The following is a 13,236-nucleotide window of genomic DNA, read 5'->3' on the forward strand; positions in this document are numbered from 1 at the left end:
CATGGCTGCCCGCCGCACCGGGACCGCGCGCGGGAAAGGGGGCGGGGCCGCAGGGCCACGTGACACCTCGCATCCCAGGGAGGGGCGGGGCGGGGGCGGGTTCTGCTGAGCAGCCGGACCTGCCCGGGCCGCTGCGCTGTCGCGGGGTGCGGGCGGCGGGGACGGAGGGGACGGACGGGGGGCGCGGGTGGCGGGGACGGAGGGGACGGGGGGGACAGAGGGGGACGCGGGCAGCGGGGGGCTGGGGAGCTGCTCCATGTGCCGGGGGTGCACCGGGCTGGTGCTTACCCCGCCGGGAGGAATGCTGCCGGCAGAGCAGGTGTTGCAAAGTGTCGGCTTAAAAACCACTGGCAGTTCACAAAAGGAAAAGCAAATTTATGAGGAGCGCAGAGGAACGCGGAACAAATCGGGAATTGTGTCACATTTGCCCTAAACCCCCCCAGACCTGTGCAGCTCTGATCCCCACGCCAGAACAGATCAGGTGGGGTTAAAATGGGGCAGAGAAAATCAGCAGCGAGGGTAAGAGCTAGCTTCAGCGGAAGGAAATACTGAAGAAGGAATCTTCAGAGGGGCGGTTATTGTATAAAAACATAGGTAGTAAAGTTGTAGTTAGCGTAAAGGAGGCAAGCACGACTACTGGAGGTTTTCAAATAGGAGAAATCAAATCAGGTACTTAACCACAGGGAAACCGGGGAACTAATTGCCACAGGATGTTTTGGGTACCACAATGTTACTTGGCTAAGGGAGGGTGTGGGGGTGTGCGTGTGTGTGAAGAAAAGAGAGAGGAAAAAAGAAAAAGAACAAGATTAGCTATATTCACAAAGGCCAGAACTCTTAAGCGGCACCTTTGTCACTGCGAGTGCTTGCACTGTGCGCTGGCACAGCTCTGAGGCGGTGCCTGAGCTGCACTGGTGCAGATCTGCCCTCTCCTCAGCCTTGTGCTGCCAGCTGTGACTGCAGGCAGACTGCAGGAACCAGCAGAACCATCCTTACCGCTGCAGAACAGGAATCTGCTACGAACCAACAGGCAAAGAAGAGCAGGGAGCCGGGGAAGGAAGAGTGCGGTGATCTCTCTCTCTGCTTGCATCTTGCCCACAGGTCACCAGCAGTGGCGGAAGAAAATGACATTCCTCTCTCTTGGCTGCCCTCAAAGCAAGACAGTAGCGAGAAGACTGAGCACCTGTGTGTTTCGTGACCTCAAGTACATTATCTTGGAGTTGTCGTAAAATTTCTTAGCAAGAAGGTACAAACCCAAACCTCTTCTTTAACTAAAGTCGTCCTTATTGCTTTGGTTTACAGCACAGCCCCTAACCACCAAGGCAAGTAAAAGCGCAGTAAGTTCCAGAAAGGGGGCAAAATTGAATAAACTGATGGGAAACCGTTCCTATTTTTAAACTGAAAGTAATATCCCTCTGCTCTTCCGCATAGCTGAAGTGAGGAAAATGGTGTTTGGGCGGGGTGGCTAACAGAGTTTCACACTTCAAATTAAACCAGAAGCAGAAATTTTGTCAATGTTGTCATCAAAGCTAAATCCAGCACCACAGAAGGATGTTGCTTTACCCAAGGAATTAATGGCCTGCGATTCTAGTAACCTCATGCTGTCGTCTTCCCAAGAGGCTTTGCATTTTTTTTCCCCTCGGTAATTTATTAAGAATTATGTTGCTCAGTGTAAACAGCTAAAACTTAAGTAAAGCATACTGAATGCAAATCTGAAAAATCCAGAAAAATGTCCACTTCACAAAAAATTCTTCTCGGCATTCCTGAGGTTGTCTTTTGCATTACTTCAGTGAAATGAATCTGGGTTTCTCTCCCCCTGTGCAGCGAGAGTGCCAGAAGACCATGACTACCTGATGGTGGGACAGGTGAGGTTTTTAGTGTATCATCCGTAACTCAGGGCAGAGCCAGCAATACGTAGTCCATAACTGAAATGCAGAGCATGATTCCCTAGAACTAACACACAGAAACAGCGGTCCCTTTGGTACCACTGGCCATTCTTGACTTCAGCCACAAGAGCGGATTCATTTGCCACTTCATGGTCAGTGGGTTAAATTTGGTCCTGAGGACTTTAATCGTTACTTTGCTGTCAAAGATTGTTATTAGCCAAAGGTGATGGGAGCTGCAAGAAGAAATAGCTTATTACTAATTTGTGTTATGGACTCAGTGCTTTCCTTCTTTTTCACCCATGAAATTGCTGTTAGCCCACACGCCCCTGCGGCGAATGAAGAGATGGGACGCAGCTTGATGCAAGCAAATGTCAATTTATTGTACAGAAGCACGCGTTTTTATACACTTTCAGAAGCTGCGCGTTTGAAACAGATTGGTTCTTGAAGCTAAGCCTTGCATACTAGGCAATCCCCGATTGGTGGTTAACTGCCATCAATTAACAACAAGGTGTTACCTTTCCTTGGCACCATCCTTGACGCCATCTGTCCCCCACTCCCCTGTGCTCTGTAAACATGCCTCATCATGTTAATCGTTGTCTAGACAAGCTCGAGCACATTCCCCTCAGCTAACGGATTGCCACGCATGGTCCTAGTTTCCAGCCCGCTCCGCTCCTGCATCTCCCCCTTCCTGTTGCACAAAAAGAACCTTTGAAACCGAACGAGTAAAAACAAGGTATAAGTAATAGAACAAATAAAAAAGCAACTAAGACACATTATCAATGGCAAAATAACCCACTGTCTCTGTTCCGTACAATTTTACAATTTCCCCTTTTTGTTTTTGAACAGCTAGTACCAGGTTTGCCATGTTCTGCAGGGCCCTTGCAAACATGACAGCAACCAAGGTAATAGCAAACAAACAATACTGCCAATTGAGTGAATGGATGCCAAAAAGGCTGACATTTTCTCAGATTTTGATAACATGTTGCTGCAATGGGGTGCCTAAAATCCACGCAGCGCATACCATCAAAATCCTCACAGCCATGTCCTTGAACCAACAACAAAAAGCAGCGGCAATTTTGACTCACATGCTTAACCGCCTACCAAACAAGGTGATTTAACTCTTGAATGCTTTCCCTGCTGTTACTCCGGATAAGAGAAGAACCGCTGCAATACGTTCCCAATCATAGCCTCCTACTACATTAGCATCAACAGAAAGACAATGATCGACATTCAAAGTGTAAACAGTATCATCTTCTTTTGGATTAACATTATACATAGGTGGAAGGGCACACCAAACAAGAACTGGTTCAGTCAAAAAGTTCGAAACATAGCATGCCTTCTCTGAACATACCTCTGGGGTCACTCCCTTCATTCCCTCTTTTTTTATGCAAAGAGAAACACTTTCACCAAAACAGAGAAGCCCCTATTTACATCTCTGAGCCAGGACACAAACCGCAGCTGTATGCGCCACCAGGCTCAGGGCAGGAATCATTCATGCAGTTACATAGCTATATATCTCTACAAGCGTGCAGACACCTATTAAACACTAGATAACCATGTTTATCTTTCCTATTCTCCTTCACAATACCTAGTTGTTTCTCTCATTAGTTTCCAGCCCGCTCCTGCATAGGACTCCTGTCCCAATATGCTAGCTTGTTCTCACTTAAGACAACAACAATAAAAGTTAGTTTCTTGCTTGCTTTTACTTCTAAGTCTTAGACTCTTAAATGTTTATGAAATGTGAAGAGGCGGTGAGGCGAGTGTGATCAAGTTCAGCGCTATCTTTACTTGTCAAATTCCTGTTCAAAGTCAGAACGTATTACTTGGGAGCAGAACTCGAGCCCTTTCTTCTGGCCTGGTGTCTAGTGCAGAATGGGAGAAGGAGGGAGGGTGAGAAACACTTGAGAGCTTTGCACAGTGTGTCAAAGCTAGGTGTCTGCTGGACTTAACCTTCAGTCAGCTACTTAGACGTGTCTGTAATGTAGTGAGCTTAACAGCTCCAAACAGCTCTATCCCGTTTGAAGAGAAACTCGAGCCTACTGGTAGCAAGGTTGCTTGCAGCTTCTTGCTAGCAAAAATTGCACGATGGTGTGATAAGAATCATTTGAAATGAGGGTAAAGGTTGAAGTAACCTGCTACGCTTGGTGCATATTTTAACTTTACCATTTGGAATGGAATGATAAAGAACTAAGAGAAAATTAAGTTGGTATTTTTGAGCTTGGAGCACACTAGGAATGCTGTCTCTGCCTTATTATCCATTAAACATCTGTTTACATAGCGTAGCAGCTGCTAAAGCTACCCATAGGGGGAAAAACTGTTAGAATGAAGAAAGCTGCCTTGTGTGCAGCTGCCCACTTGAATATGTAATTCCTGGTCTCTTGAATGAAATATAACTTGAACGTAGGAGTGTTTGTGCTCAGGAGAACAAAACCCTTTACACTTCCACCAAAGCTGCTTGTAATGCATATTTCAGACGCTAGCACTCAAGTGTTTAAAGAAGCTTTTAAACAGAAGCCTTAGTTCTAAAGGATCAAGGGGCCGGTTTCTTTCTACTCTCTTCCCCAGATGAGTGCAGTGTTACTGCAGTAAACTGTTTATGTATTCTGTGACACTTGAACTATGAGTGCAGCAATGATATGGTGCCGGGAGTGAAAGAAGGCAAGCTGCTTAATTTGGGGTTTTTTCTTTTATTCTTTAGAAAAGCTTTAGAGCGTCATTAACTATTTTAGTACTGTAATGATTATCAAAATGAAATGTTGTTTTCTCTATGTGATTACATTGGATTTATTTGATCCCTCAAAGTAAAGGTTCTGCTGGTGGCAGAACAACTTGCTTCTGTTCTATATATGTATCTAAAGTGCATGTTCACAGCTGTTCCACCTTTCTGACAAAGTGCATGATGTCTTGTGCCAGAAGCTTTGGTTCCTCAAAGGCAGCAAAATGCCCTCCACGTGGCATGTAAGAGTAAGTGATGTTGTTCTTGAAGACCTCCTTTGCCCAGACCCGTGGTGTATGTACTAGCTCCTGAGGAAAAAGCTGCAGTCCCTGTGGGAACATACACTGCAAACCTAGAGGACATTAATTAAGTGCCTTTTTGAAAAAAGTCCTGGGGAAATTCTATAAAAACCTCCTGACTCTAGTAATTGCCACAGTCAGCTGGCAGAGCTTCACCGCAGCGACACATTTTGTGGTTTGTACTCTGCTGAAAAGCTTTGCTTGTATTTGAATCTCCTTGAGTATGAGAATGTTATACCCAAAAACCTCAACAAAACTTTTTTTGGAAATTAAATATGTTCCATTACTAGATCCACAGCTTCTTGATCCTGCCAGAGCTCTGATATTTGAAGCATGATTTCCCTGTGATATTATCACCTGTAAATCAATTCTCCTTTTAAAAACATTTCTGCTAGTTTTCTGGTCAGACACTAGACATACTGGTCTTTGTTTTTCTGGGGGCTGTCTTCATTGTTTGGCTTTTGAAAAGAAAACCCAAAAAACCCCAACCTGGTATCTGGTTTGTCTCCTTTTATTTCTCTGATACTGCAATCAGTTCAAGCAACAGACTAGGCATTAGCTGACGTTTCACTTTGAGTTTCCTCTTTTCCAGTTAAATGCCAGGATGGGGTGCTATTCCTTCTATGGTCTCCATACCTGATGCCAGTCTGAGAGAGCTCTGCTGTCTTTCCTGATGAGGGTTTATTTCAATAAAGGAATACCCCATCATCTTTGATAATATTATACAAATAAATCATTTAACTTTTCTGAGATGGCCATACCTTTCTTCAGACTCCTTATCTACTGGTCCCACTACATCCTGCTTCTGGCTTCAGGTATTATGGCTGTGTCTACCTTTCTGCAAGTTTCACATTGCACTTGCTTATCGTATTTTTCTTGTTTTCACCCACATTTATTTCTAGAAGCTTCAATTTCAGGGTCCTGTGCTTTACTTTAAGAGGCTTTTTGCAAAGGGGTTCTTTGCCATAGAGAAGTGGTATGCCATTTAAAAGACCTTGAAAAGTGATATTTGTAGTCTCCATCTTTTTTTAAGTGGTTCCTTTTCACTTCCTTTTACACAGCTCTTGTCCCCATGTCTTGCATTCAGTCACCAGAATTCATTGCTTCTCAAACATGGTTGGCTTTTGTTCAACTATGTTTTTATATGCCTTAAGCAGTCAGTATACAAAGTTCATAGTGATATAGAGAAGGTTCATTACCTGCAGTGTCTGGTTTGGTGGCTTGGATGTGTAAGTATCCAGACTCTCGCAATAGTTCATGTATATTCTTCTGGATGAAAGGATACATATGTCGAACATCTTCCCTAGTAAAGCCTATGAGCCATGGTATATAAGCCCCAAGCATCACGGTTATCATCCTTCTCAAACCTTCTCTGCCAGCGAAGATAAGATTCACAGATCTGAAATCAAGTTAATGAATAGAAGGTTAAATCAAGCAGTTTTCTGTTTCCAAATTTTCTAGAAAATAAGTCTGACAGGAGCTGTAATAGAAGCATTTCACTAAGCCAAATACATAAGCCCTTCACATTTATCGTGATTTCAAAAAAAATTTGGGAGAGTTAAAAATGGTACAGCTGGTGCCATCTCCATCCAGGAAACTCCTATACTTCATGGTACTGATCAGCTGCTGAAAGGCTGAGCTCCTTCCTTTTCTCCCTGCCAATTTTAAATTTATCTCCTTCCTGATTTAGAATGATGATCCTTGAGGTCTCAAATCAAAATGCAGCAGAGCTTACTTCCATGCCTAGTGAAAGAGAAGCCAAACAGCACTCCATTTTTCTCTGTACAACTCTTCCCTAGATAAGGGAGGCCAACAGCATCCTGGCTTGTGTCAGAAATTGCGTGGCCAGCAGGACAAGGGCAGTGATGCTGTACCCAGCACTGGTGTGGCTGCACCTCGAATACTGTGTTCGGTTTTGGGCCTCTCACTACAAGAAAGATGTGTCCAAAGAAGAGCAACGGAGCTGGTGAAGGGTCTAGAGAACAAGTCCTATGAGAAACAGCTGAGGCAACTGGGCTTGTTAGTCTGGAGGAAAGGGGGCTTGGGGGAGACCTTCTTGCTCTCTAAAACTACAGGAAAGGAGGTTGTAACAAGGTGGGTGTTGGTCGCTTTTTCCCAGGTAACAAGTGATAGGACGAGAGGAAACAGCCTCAAGTTGTGCCAGGGGAGGTTCAGATGGGATATTAGGAAAAATTTCTTCACTAAAAGGGTTGTCAAGCATTGGAACAGGCTGCCCAGGGAAGTGGTTGAGGTATTTAAAAGGTGTGTAGATGTGGCACTTAGGGACCTGGTTTAGCAGTGGACTTGGCAGTGTTACGTTTATGGTTGGACTCAATGATCTTAAAGGTCTTTTCCAACCTAAATGCTTCTATGATTCTATGAAATTTAGAAAGCGTGAGAATGCAAATACCACTATCAATGCAAAGCGCATGAATATGACTGAATGCACAGGGGTGGGGATACCCCTGGAGAAAACAAAGCAGAAGGCGATGAGAGGCAGGGCAAACAGAAGGCAGGACCCGGACCGTGGAGCCAGAAGGTAGGGTAAGAACTGGAGAAACCTTCTCTGCACTGATTCCCTTTGCTACTCACTGTGGCAGCATCTGGGCCATGTTTGTGGTAATAAGAGATCCCCAGTCTTCTCCCTGTAGGTAGTATTCTTTGGAGCCCAATCTATTCATCAGCTTATGAAATTTCCGAGCAGTTGCTTTGCTGTCAAAGCCTGTAGGTAAACAGAAAGAGAGGAAACCTGTTTGTCTTGGTGTATCATCCCCTGGCCAAAGATCATGGTCTGACAGAGGCACATGAGTATGCTGCTCTGCCTTGCTCCTTGGCAATACAGTGAACACAAGATGGAAATTCAGTGGAAAGTGGATAGAGTGGAAAGCAGACCTGGTTTCCAGCTACCATTACCTTCCAGATCTCCACAGGCAGCCCCAGAGCCTCAGCCACATGGGTGTTAGTGCAGAGCCAAGCATCTGCATTCACAAACTGCATTCCCTGGTGAGGGCCAGGGATGACTGAGGCTCCAAGAACCTGGCAATTCCAACAGCGCCTTTTCATCGCTCACCTTTCTGGTGTGGTGCCTCAGAGAAGCCATATCCTGGGATGGATGGGCAGATGACCTCAAACACCATGTCACCCTCATTCAGGCCATGCTCAGCTGGCTCTGTGAGTAGAGCGATAGTCTTGTAGAACTCGTAGAAGGAGCCAGGCCAGCCGTGGACCATCAGCAGAGGTTGAACAGCTCGACCGTGAGGGACATAGGAGGGCTTCACGTGGATAAAATGGATATCAATCCCTGCCACACATCCAGACAGATAAATTAAAGCCTTAGTTCCATCACAGTTTCTGTTCCGAACTCTGAAGAAGGAGGGTGGCAAAACTGTGATTAGCATTCACAGCAGAAGGTACACAATCCACCCATGGCAAGAAGATGCCTAGCTGAAAGGACATGCCTGGTATTTTACCTGTGTCTCATCTTTTACTTACAGACAGAGGTATTGATCCCAGTCCCAGTTACTGGGGTCACAGGAGACTGAGCATCCACCTCCTGAGAAATTGGTCTTACAGTATATAAGTACAGCTGCACTTCAATGAATAGCATAATGCAGCTAAGACACGTGCAAAAACATGACTAAATTACAAAATGTGTGGGTGATAAAAAGAGAAACATGGAAAAAGTAAGCGCAGGATGTAAGTTTAACCTGCAGATCACTTATCTAAAGTCTGGCTAAACTGGGTGGTGGTGGTGGATATTCCAACCTCAGGGCCTGGGTAAATTTTACAGTTTTCAAAGGTGGCTTCAAGGCAATAGCAGAAGAAAACCTCATTGTTATTTAGTGCAGGTTCAGAGCCAGATGAAGCCCATCTTCAAGCAGATCTAATCTTATCACCACTGTGCAATGACCTTAATCTATAGAGGGTTATTAATAACATAGCCTCCACTACTGATCCTTCATTAAGCTGTTATGCGTACTGTTGTCTTAATATAGTAACCTCTTAAAGCCCCCCATTCTCGCTGTGCATTTCAGAGTGAGACCTGCTCAAGCCACAGAGACTCCCTCACCTTCAATGGTGGTTCGGAAATGGGGATATTTGTTCAGGATTTCCACTTGCTTGCGCCAGTCAAACTGGTTCCTCCAGAAGGCCACCACCTTCTGCAGGTAGATGGAGTTGAAGCCGTAGCGGAAGGCAGCCCCTTCCAGCTGCGGTGTGTAGCGGGCCTGCTCCAGGCGGCGATGCAGGTCCTGCGGACAGGAGCTCTTGCAAGGCTGGCCAGATGCCTGCATGTGCCCTATGCTAAGGCAGGCATGAACAGGCTCTTCTGGCTCCACCGGCTTCTGTGTCTCTCTCTGGGACACCACAAGCCCTCCTGAAGCACTGCCATACTCTGTATAACTTCCTGAATCATTTATATGGAGAATATATTTTTCTACAGGTTAGCAGTTCCCCTAGGGCACTCAGGAGTAGTGGGTTCTACGCTTGCCTTACTGCTAACTCGCTTTAGGGTTTTTGGCACTAGGAACTTGCCAGCACTGCCAGCTGAGAGAAGAACAAGCAGCTTAGCCTGTGCTACCGACTGCTAGTTGGCCAGATAATTAGTGACAGGCTTGTAGGGACAGAAGGAAGAAGGACCCCATCCTTCTTCACCCTTCCAACCCTGTCCTCTGTGGAAGCCCCTCAGTCCTGCCCTACTGGTGCCTTTGCTATCCCGGTGCCCTCCCACCCCATTCCACCACTGCAGACCTGCTGTCAAATTCTGCTGCTCAAAGCATGGCCTTTCTGCAGGAGCAGCCCCAGGTTGCATTGAGAGTCTGTGGTCTCAGAAAGCATAAAGACATTGCAGTGAATCTGAGCTCAAATCCCATTCATAAAGGGCAGTGAGCCAGAGCATCATCTAACGGACCTGCGCTGGCTATTGCCCCCAAGACATCACTCACCTCAAAGCAGTAAGGTGGGTGATGAACTGGCTCCACCTTGCAACTTTCTGCCCCTCCTTACCTCCCAGCCTCAAGTACCTCAAGTTCTTTGTCAGATGTTTCAATCTTGAAGGGACAGATACTTTCATCTTCTTTCCCTTTTAGAGGTCTTTCATCTGAGCCCCACCATCCATTGCCCATTTCAATAGTCTTGATCTTGTGTCTAGACCTCAGCCAGTAAACCAGCATCCCTCCAACGCTCAGAGCGGCCACAGGGACCAGGACTGCATTCCTCTGAGAACATTCAAATGACCTGGGGAGGCATAAAATTGTTTGCGCCCAACAGAAGTGTCAAGGGTAAAGGGACTATGCTGAGGCTTGTAGTCACATTGGTTGGATGTGAGTAACAAACCCCATGCAGTCAGCAGGGGCTGGCTGTTTCTGTTATTTTTGAAGATCGCAGGCAGGATTTGTGGCAGGGTTACATCTACCAGTGTTTCTTAGGGACCTTAAGCCTTTGCTGATCAGGACTTGTTAATCACAAGGCTTCTCTGTCCCACTCCTTACGAACCAGGTGTGCCCTGGGAGACAAGGATCAGTAGGATATGGATCTATCTGTTTTAAGGCAGGTACTGAAGTGAATGGGATAGTAGCACCTGGACAGCTTCAGGAATAAAAACTGCACAGAGTGGGCTGAGGAGCAGAGACAAGAGTTTTCAGCTGCTGGAGACAGCTGGATGTGCTAGACATGCCCCTTGACTGTGCTATATACATAGCTCCCCTACAGATTCAGTCATCTTTTAGGGCAACGCTAGCCCTCCACCATAGCTGTCCATAGGTAAAGGTCTCAACTTGCCTGTCTGGTGCCTCTTTTTCTTACCTAGACAGCAAAGTTTCAGACTTTCTTGAGGTGTGGGAGCTAAGGCACCAGAGCTGGATGTAACAGGCAGACAGCAATGTTTTAAAACCGTTCAAACCCTTCAGCAATCAGTCCTAAATGTAGTGTCCCTTCCCATCCCTCTGACCTGTGCCTCAAGCTCTCCGGCTTCCCTTGGGGATTAGCAGAGCTGTCTGGGGCTATTGCAGGGGGCTCAAAGAAGACTGTGAATGAAGATTTTTTGTCATACAGGGTATGGAAGGGACTATGCTGTGCCCCAACCCAGGTGCTAATAAAAAGTGAACTCCTCAGCACAGAGCAGCTATTTCACTTACCTGATCCGGGACAAGATGCCATCCCTAGAAAATGGGGGTGGGGGTGGGGTGGGAAAGATTCTTAGTCTGATAGTGTTGTCTGAATGGTACCATCCCTTGGGGATGGTGCAAGGAACATCCCCTGCCAGCACCATTTACTGCGCAGCCATGGGATCACAAGCTGTTCAGCTGGCTGGCAACAGAGACAGTGTTTCTGGGCTGTGTTTTAGCTAGATAGTTTGTCACCATAATATTCCCTCCTTCAGCACAATTTAGATAAAAGGCACTGAACAACTGGGTAGGTGTCCTTGCGGTGTTTCATCCTACAGAGGGCTGTGTTACTTCAGCCAAGTAAATAGTTTATTTTGGCAGCTGTGTAGCGATAGGGGCCCAGCCTTGGCAGGGGACTTCCAAGCTCAAGGGTTACTCTGCTGCCAGCCACGTGGTACTCGTCCTGCCCAGGGCTGGCATGAGGAGCAGCTTGTGGGACCCTTCCCTGTTCAGGTTCAGTGAGCTGCTGTACCTTTGCTACTTCCAACTACTCCTGACTGGATACCAAGCTTTTAGGTCTCATCTGCCCGCAAGAAAAAGAAAACATCCTCTTTGGTTCTCTTTTAGCCTGGTAGATTCTCTTGCAAGAAAAGCAGGATCTAAAATCTACCAAAAACTTAGAAGCAACAGAGAAAGTCTTGTTACTCTGCCTTGTGGAAGGCAGCTAGATGAGGGAGCTGTTTGGTGTCATAATTATGATGCCTTGAGACAAAAAAAAATTAAAAAGGACAGGAAACTCCATGAAAAACCAAGTTCACTGGGTGTTTCTTTTTGCCTAGTACCCTTTCCCACTGCTACCTGTGATGCAGAACACAGTGCCTGTACTGGACACCCCAGCAGTAGTGAAGGCAATTGGGTAATTGATCTCTGAGACAGTCTATGTGATTTTTAAGGAAGTATCTCCTGAAACCACTCCCAGACAAAGAAGACCAAGAGCTCCTAAGAGTAAACAGTGTCAGCCTCCACCTCCCTGGAGGCTGAGTAGCTTATGCAACAAGTAATAACAATCCCCTGCACTTACATCCTGGAGTTTAGTGAGTCAGAGGCATGAAACCAGTTATCACGGCAACAGCACAAACTCGGCACTGCTAACAAAGCAAGCATGTCCCAGAAACAGCTCTCTGAGTGGCACAGAACAAGGCTCAGTCTTACAAAGCCTCCTCCCTACCCATGCTCAGGGAAGCTCAGCTGCATGCTCCCACCCACCGATGGCCTGGTGGACCCCACAGGGCCTTTCTCCTGCCCCAACCCTGGGGACCCCTGTTTAGAGTCCCTCCTCCCTGTGCCAAAGAGATCTCACCAGGCGTTTGGAAGCATCTCCTGCCACATGTCCGCTCCTCCTCGCCTAGCCACAGCTCCCAGCGAAACAACCCAGGTGTCTCCTCCGCTGGCTTTCTCTTCCGCAGCGACACTCTCTTGGTGACAATGCAAGCTACACCAACCATCAGTGCCACCTATTGCCTAAGCGTGCACTTGCAGATTAAGTTCAGCAAGAGACAAATGCCAAGTCCTGCACGGGGAGGGAATAGCTCCGTGCATCAGCACAGGCTGGACGCCAGATGCACAGAAAGCAGCTCTGCAGAGCCTGGCCTGAGGTCCTCAGCTGAGCCTGAGTCAACAAGGTGCAGCAAAGGCCAGTGCGTACAGGGCTAGACAGCAAGCGTGTTAGCCAGCAGGCTGAGCGAGGTGATCCTTCGCTCTCTTCAGCACTTGTGGGACCACATCTGGAGTGCCATGTCCAGTTCTGGCCTTGCTGGCAGAGGAAAGGCTGGAGTGAGGCTGCCCACCCTTGGTGGTCAGGGCCACCAGGCTGCTGGGGGGCTGGAGCCATGTGGTGTACAAGGAGAGACAGAGAGACCTGGGCTTGTTCAGCCTGGAGGAGAGAAGGCAAAAGGTGGGGTCTTACTGCTGTCTACATCTACCTAGTGGAGAGTGTAGGAAAAATGGACCAAGAACAAAAGGCAATGGACGCAAATTGCAAGGAGGGAAATTCTGGTTAGATGTGAGGAAAAATTAGTTCACCATGGAGGTATTCAGACACTGGGACAGGGGCCCAGAGAGGATGTGGGATCTCCATCCTTAAAGGCAATCAAAATTTGACAGGAACAAGGCACTGAGCAACCTGATCTACCTGGACCTGCTCTGAGCAGAAGCTGCGATGAGCTGACCTCCAT

The 13,236-nt window shown here is 46.9% G+C and overlaps 1 protein-coding gene across 3 annotated transcripts; it reads right to left on the reverse strand.

The window, feature by feature from the left end:
- Positions 1-4,542: 4,542 nt before the first annotated feature.
- LOC130159901 (epoxide hydrolase 1-like) lies at positions 4,543-12,479 on the reverse strand. 3 transcript variants are annotated; one of them, XM_056361958.1, is made up of 7 exons: positions 12,363-12,479; positions 11,033-11,056; positions 9,920-10,133; positions 8,968-9,148; positions 7,969-8,199; positions 7,491-7,620; positions 4,543-6,297 (listed from the first exon to the last, which is right to left on the reverse strand). In XM_056361958.1, the coding sequence occupies exons 1-7, from the start codon at positions 12,389-12,391 to the stop codon at positions 6,048-6,050; spliced, it is 1,059 nt and encodes a 352-aa protein (XP_056217933.1). In that variant the 5' UTR covers positions 12,392-12,479; the 3' UTR covers positions 4,543-6,047. The 3 variants fall into 3 exon arrangements, with proteins under 3 accessions (XP_056217933.1, XP_056217931.1, XP_056217932.1); XM_056361956.1 differs by having other exon boundaries at positions 8,968-9,253; XM_056361957.1 differs by lacking the exon at positions 11,033-11,056 and having other exon boundaries at positions 8,968-9,253; positions 12,363-12,467.
- Between the last annotated feature and the right edge of the window lie 757 nt (positions 12,480-13,236).

This window comes from Falco biarmicus, chromosome 16 (assembly GCF_023638135.1).
Source record: "Falco biarmicus isolate bFalBia1 chromosome 16, bFalBia1.pri, whole genome shotgun sequence".
Taxonomy (NCBI): domain Eukaryota; kingdom Metazoa; phylum Chordata; class Aves; order Falconiformes; family Falconidae; genus Falco; species Falco biarmicus.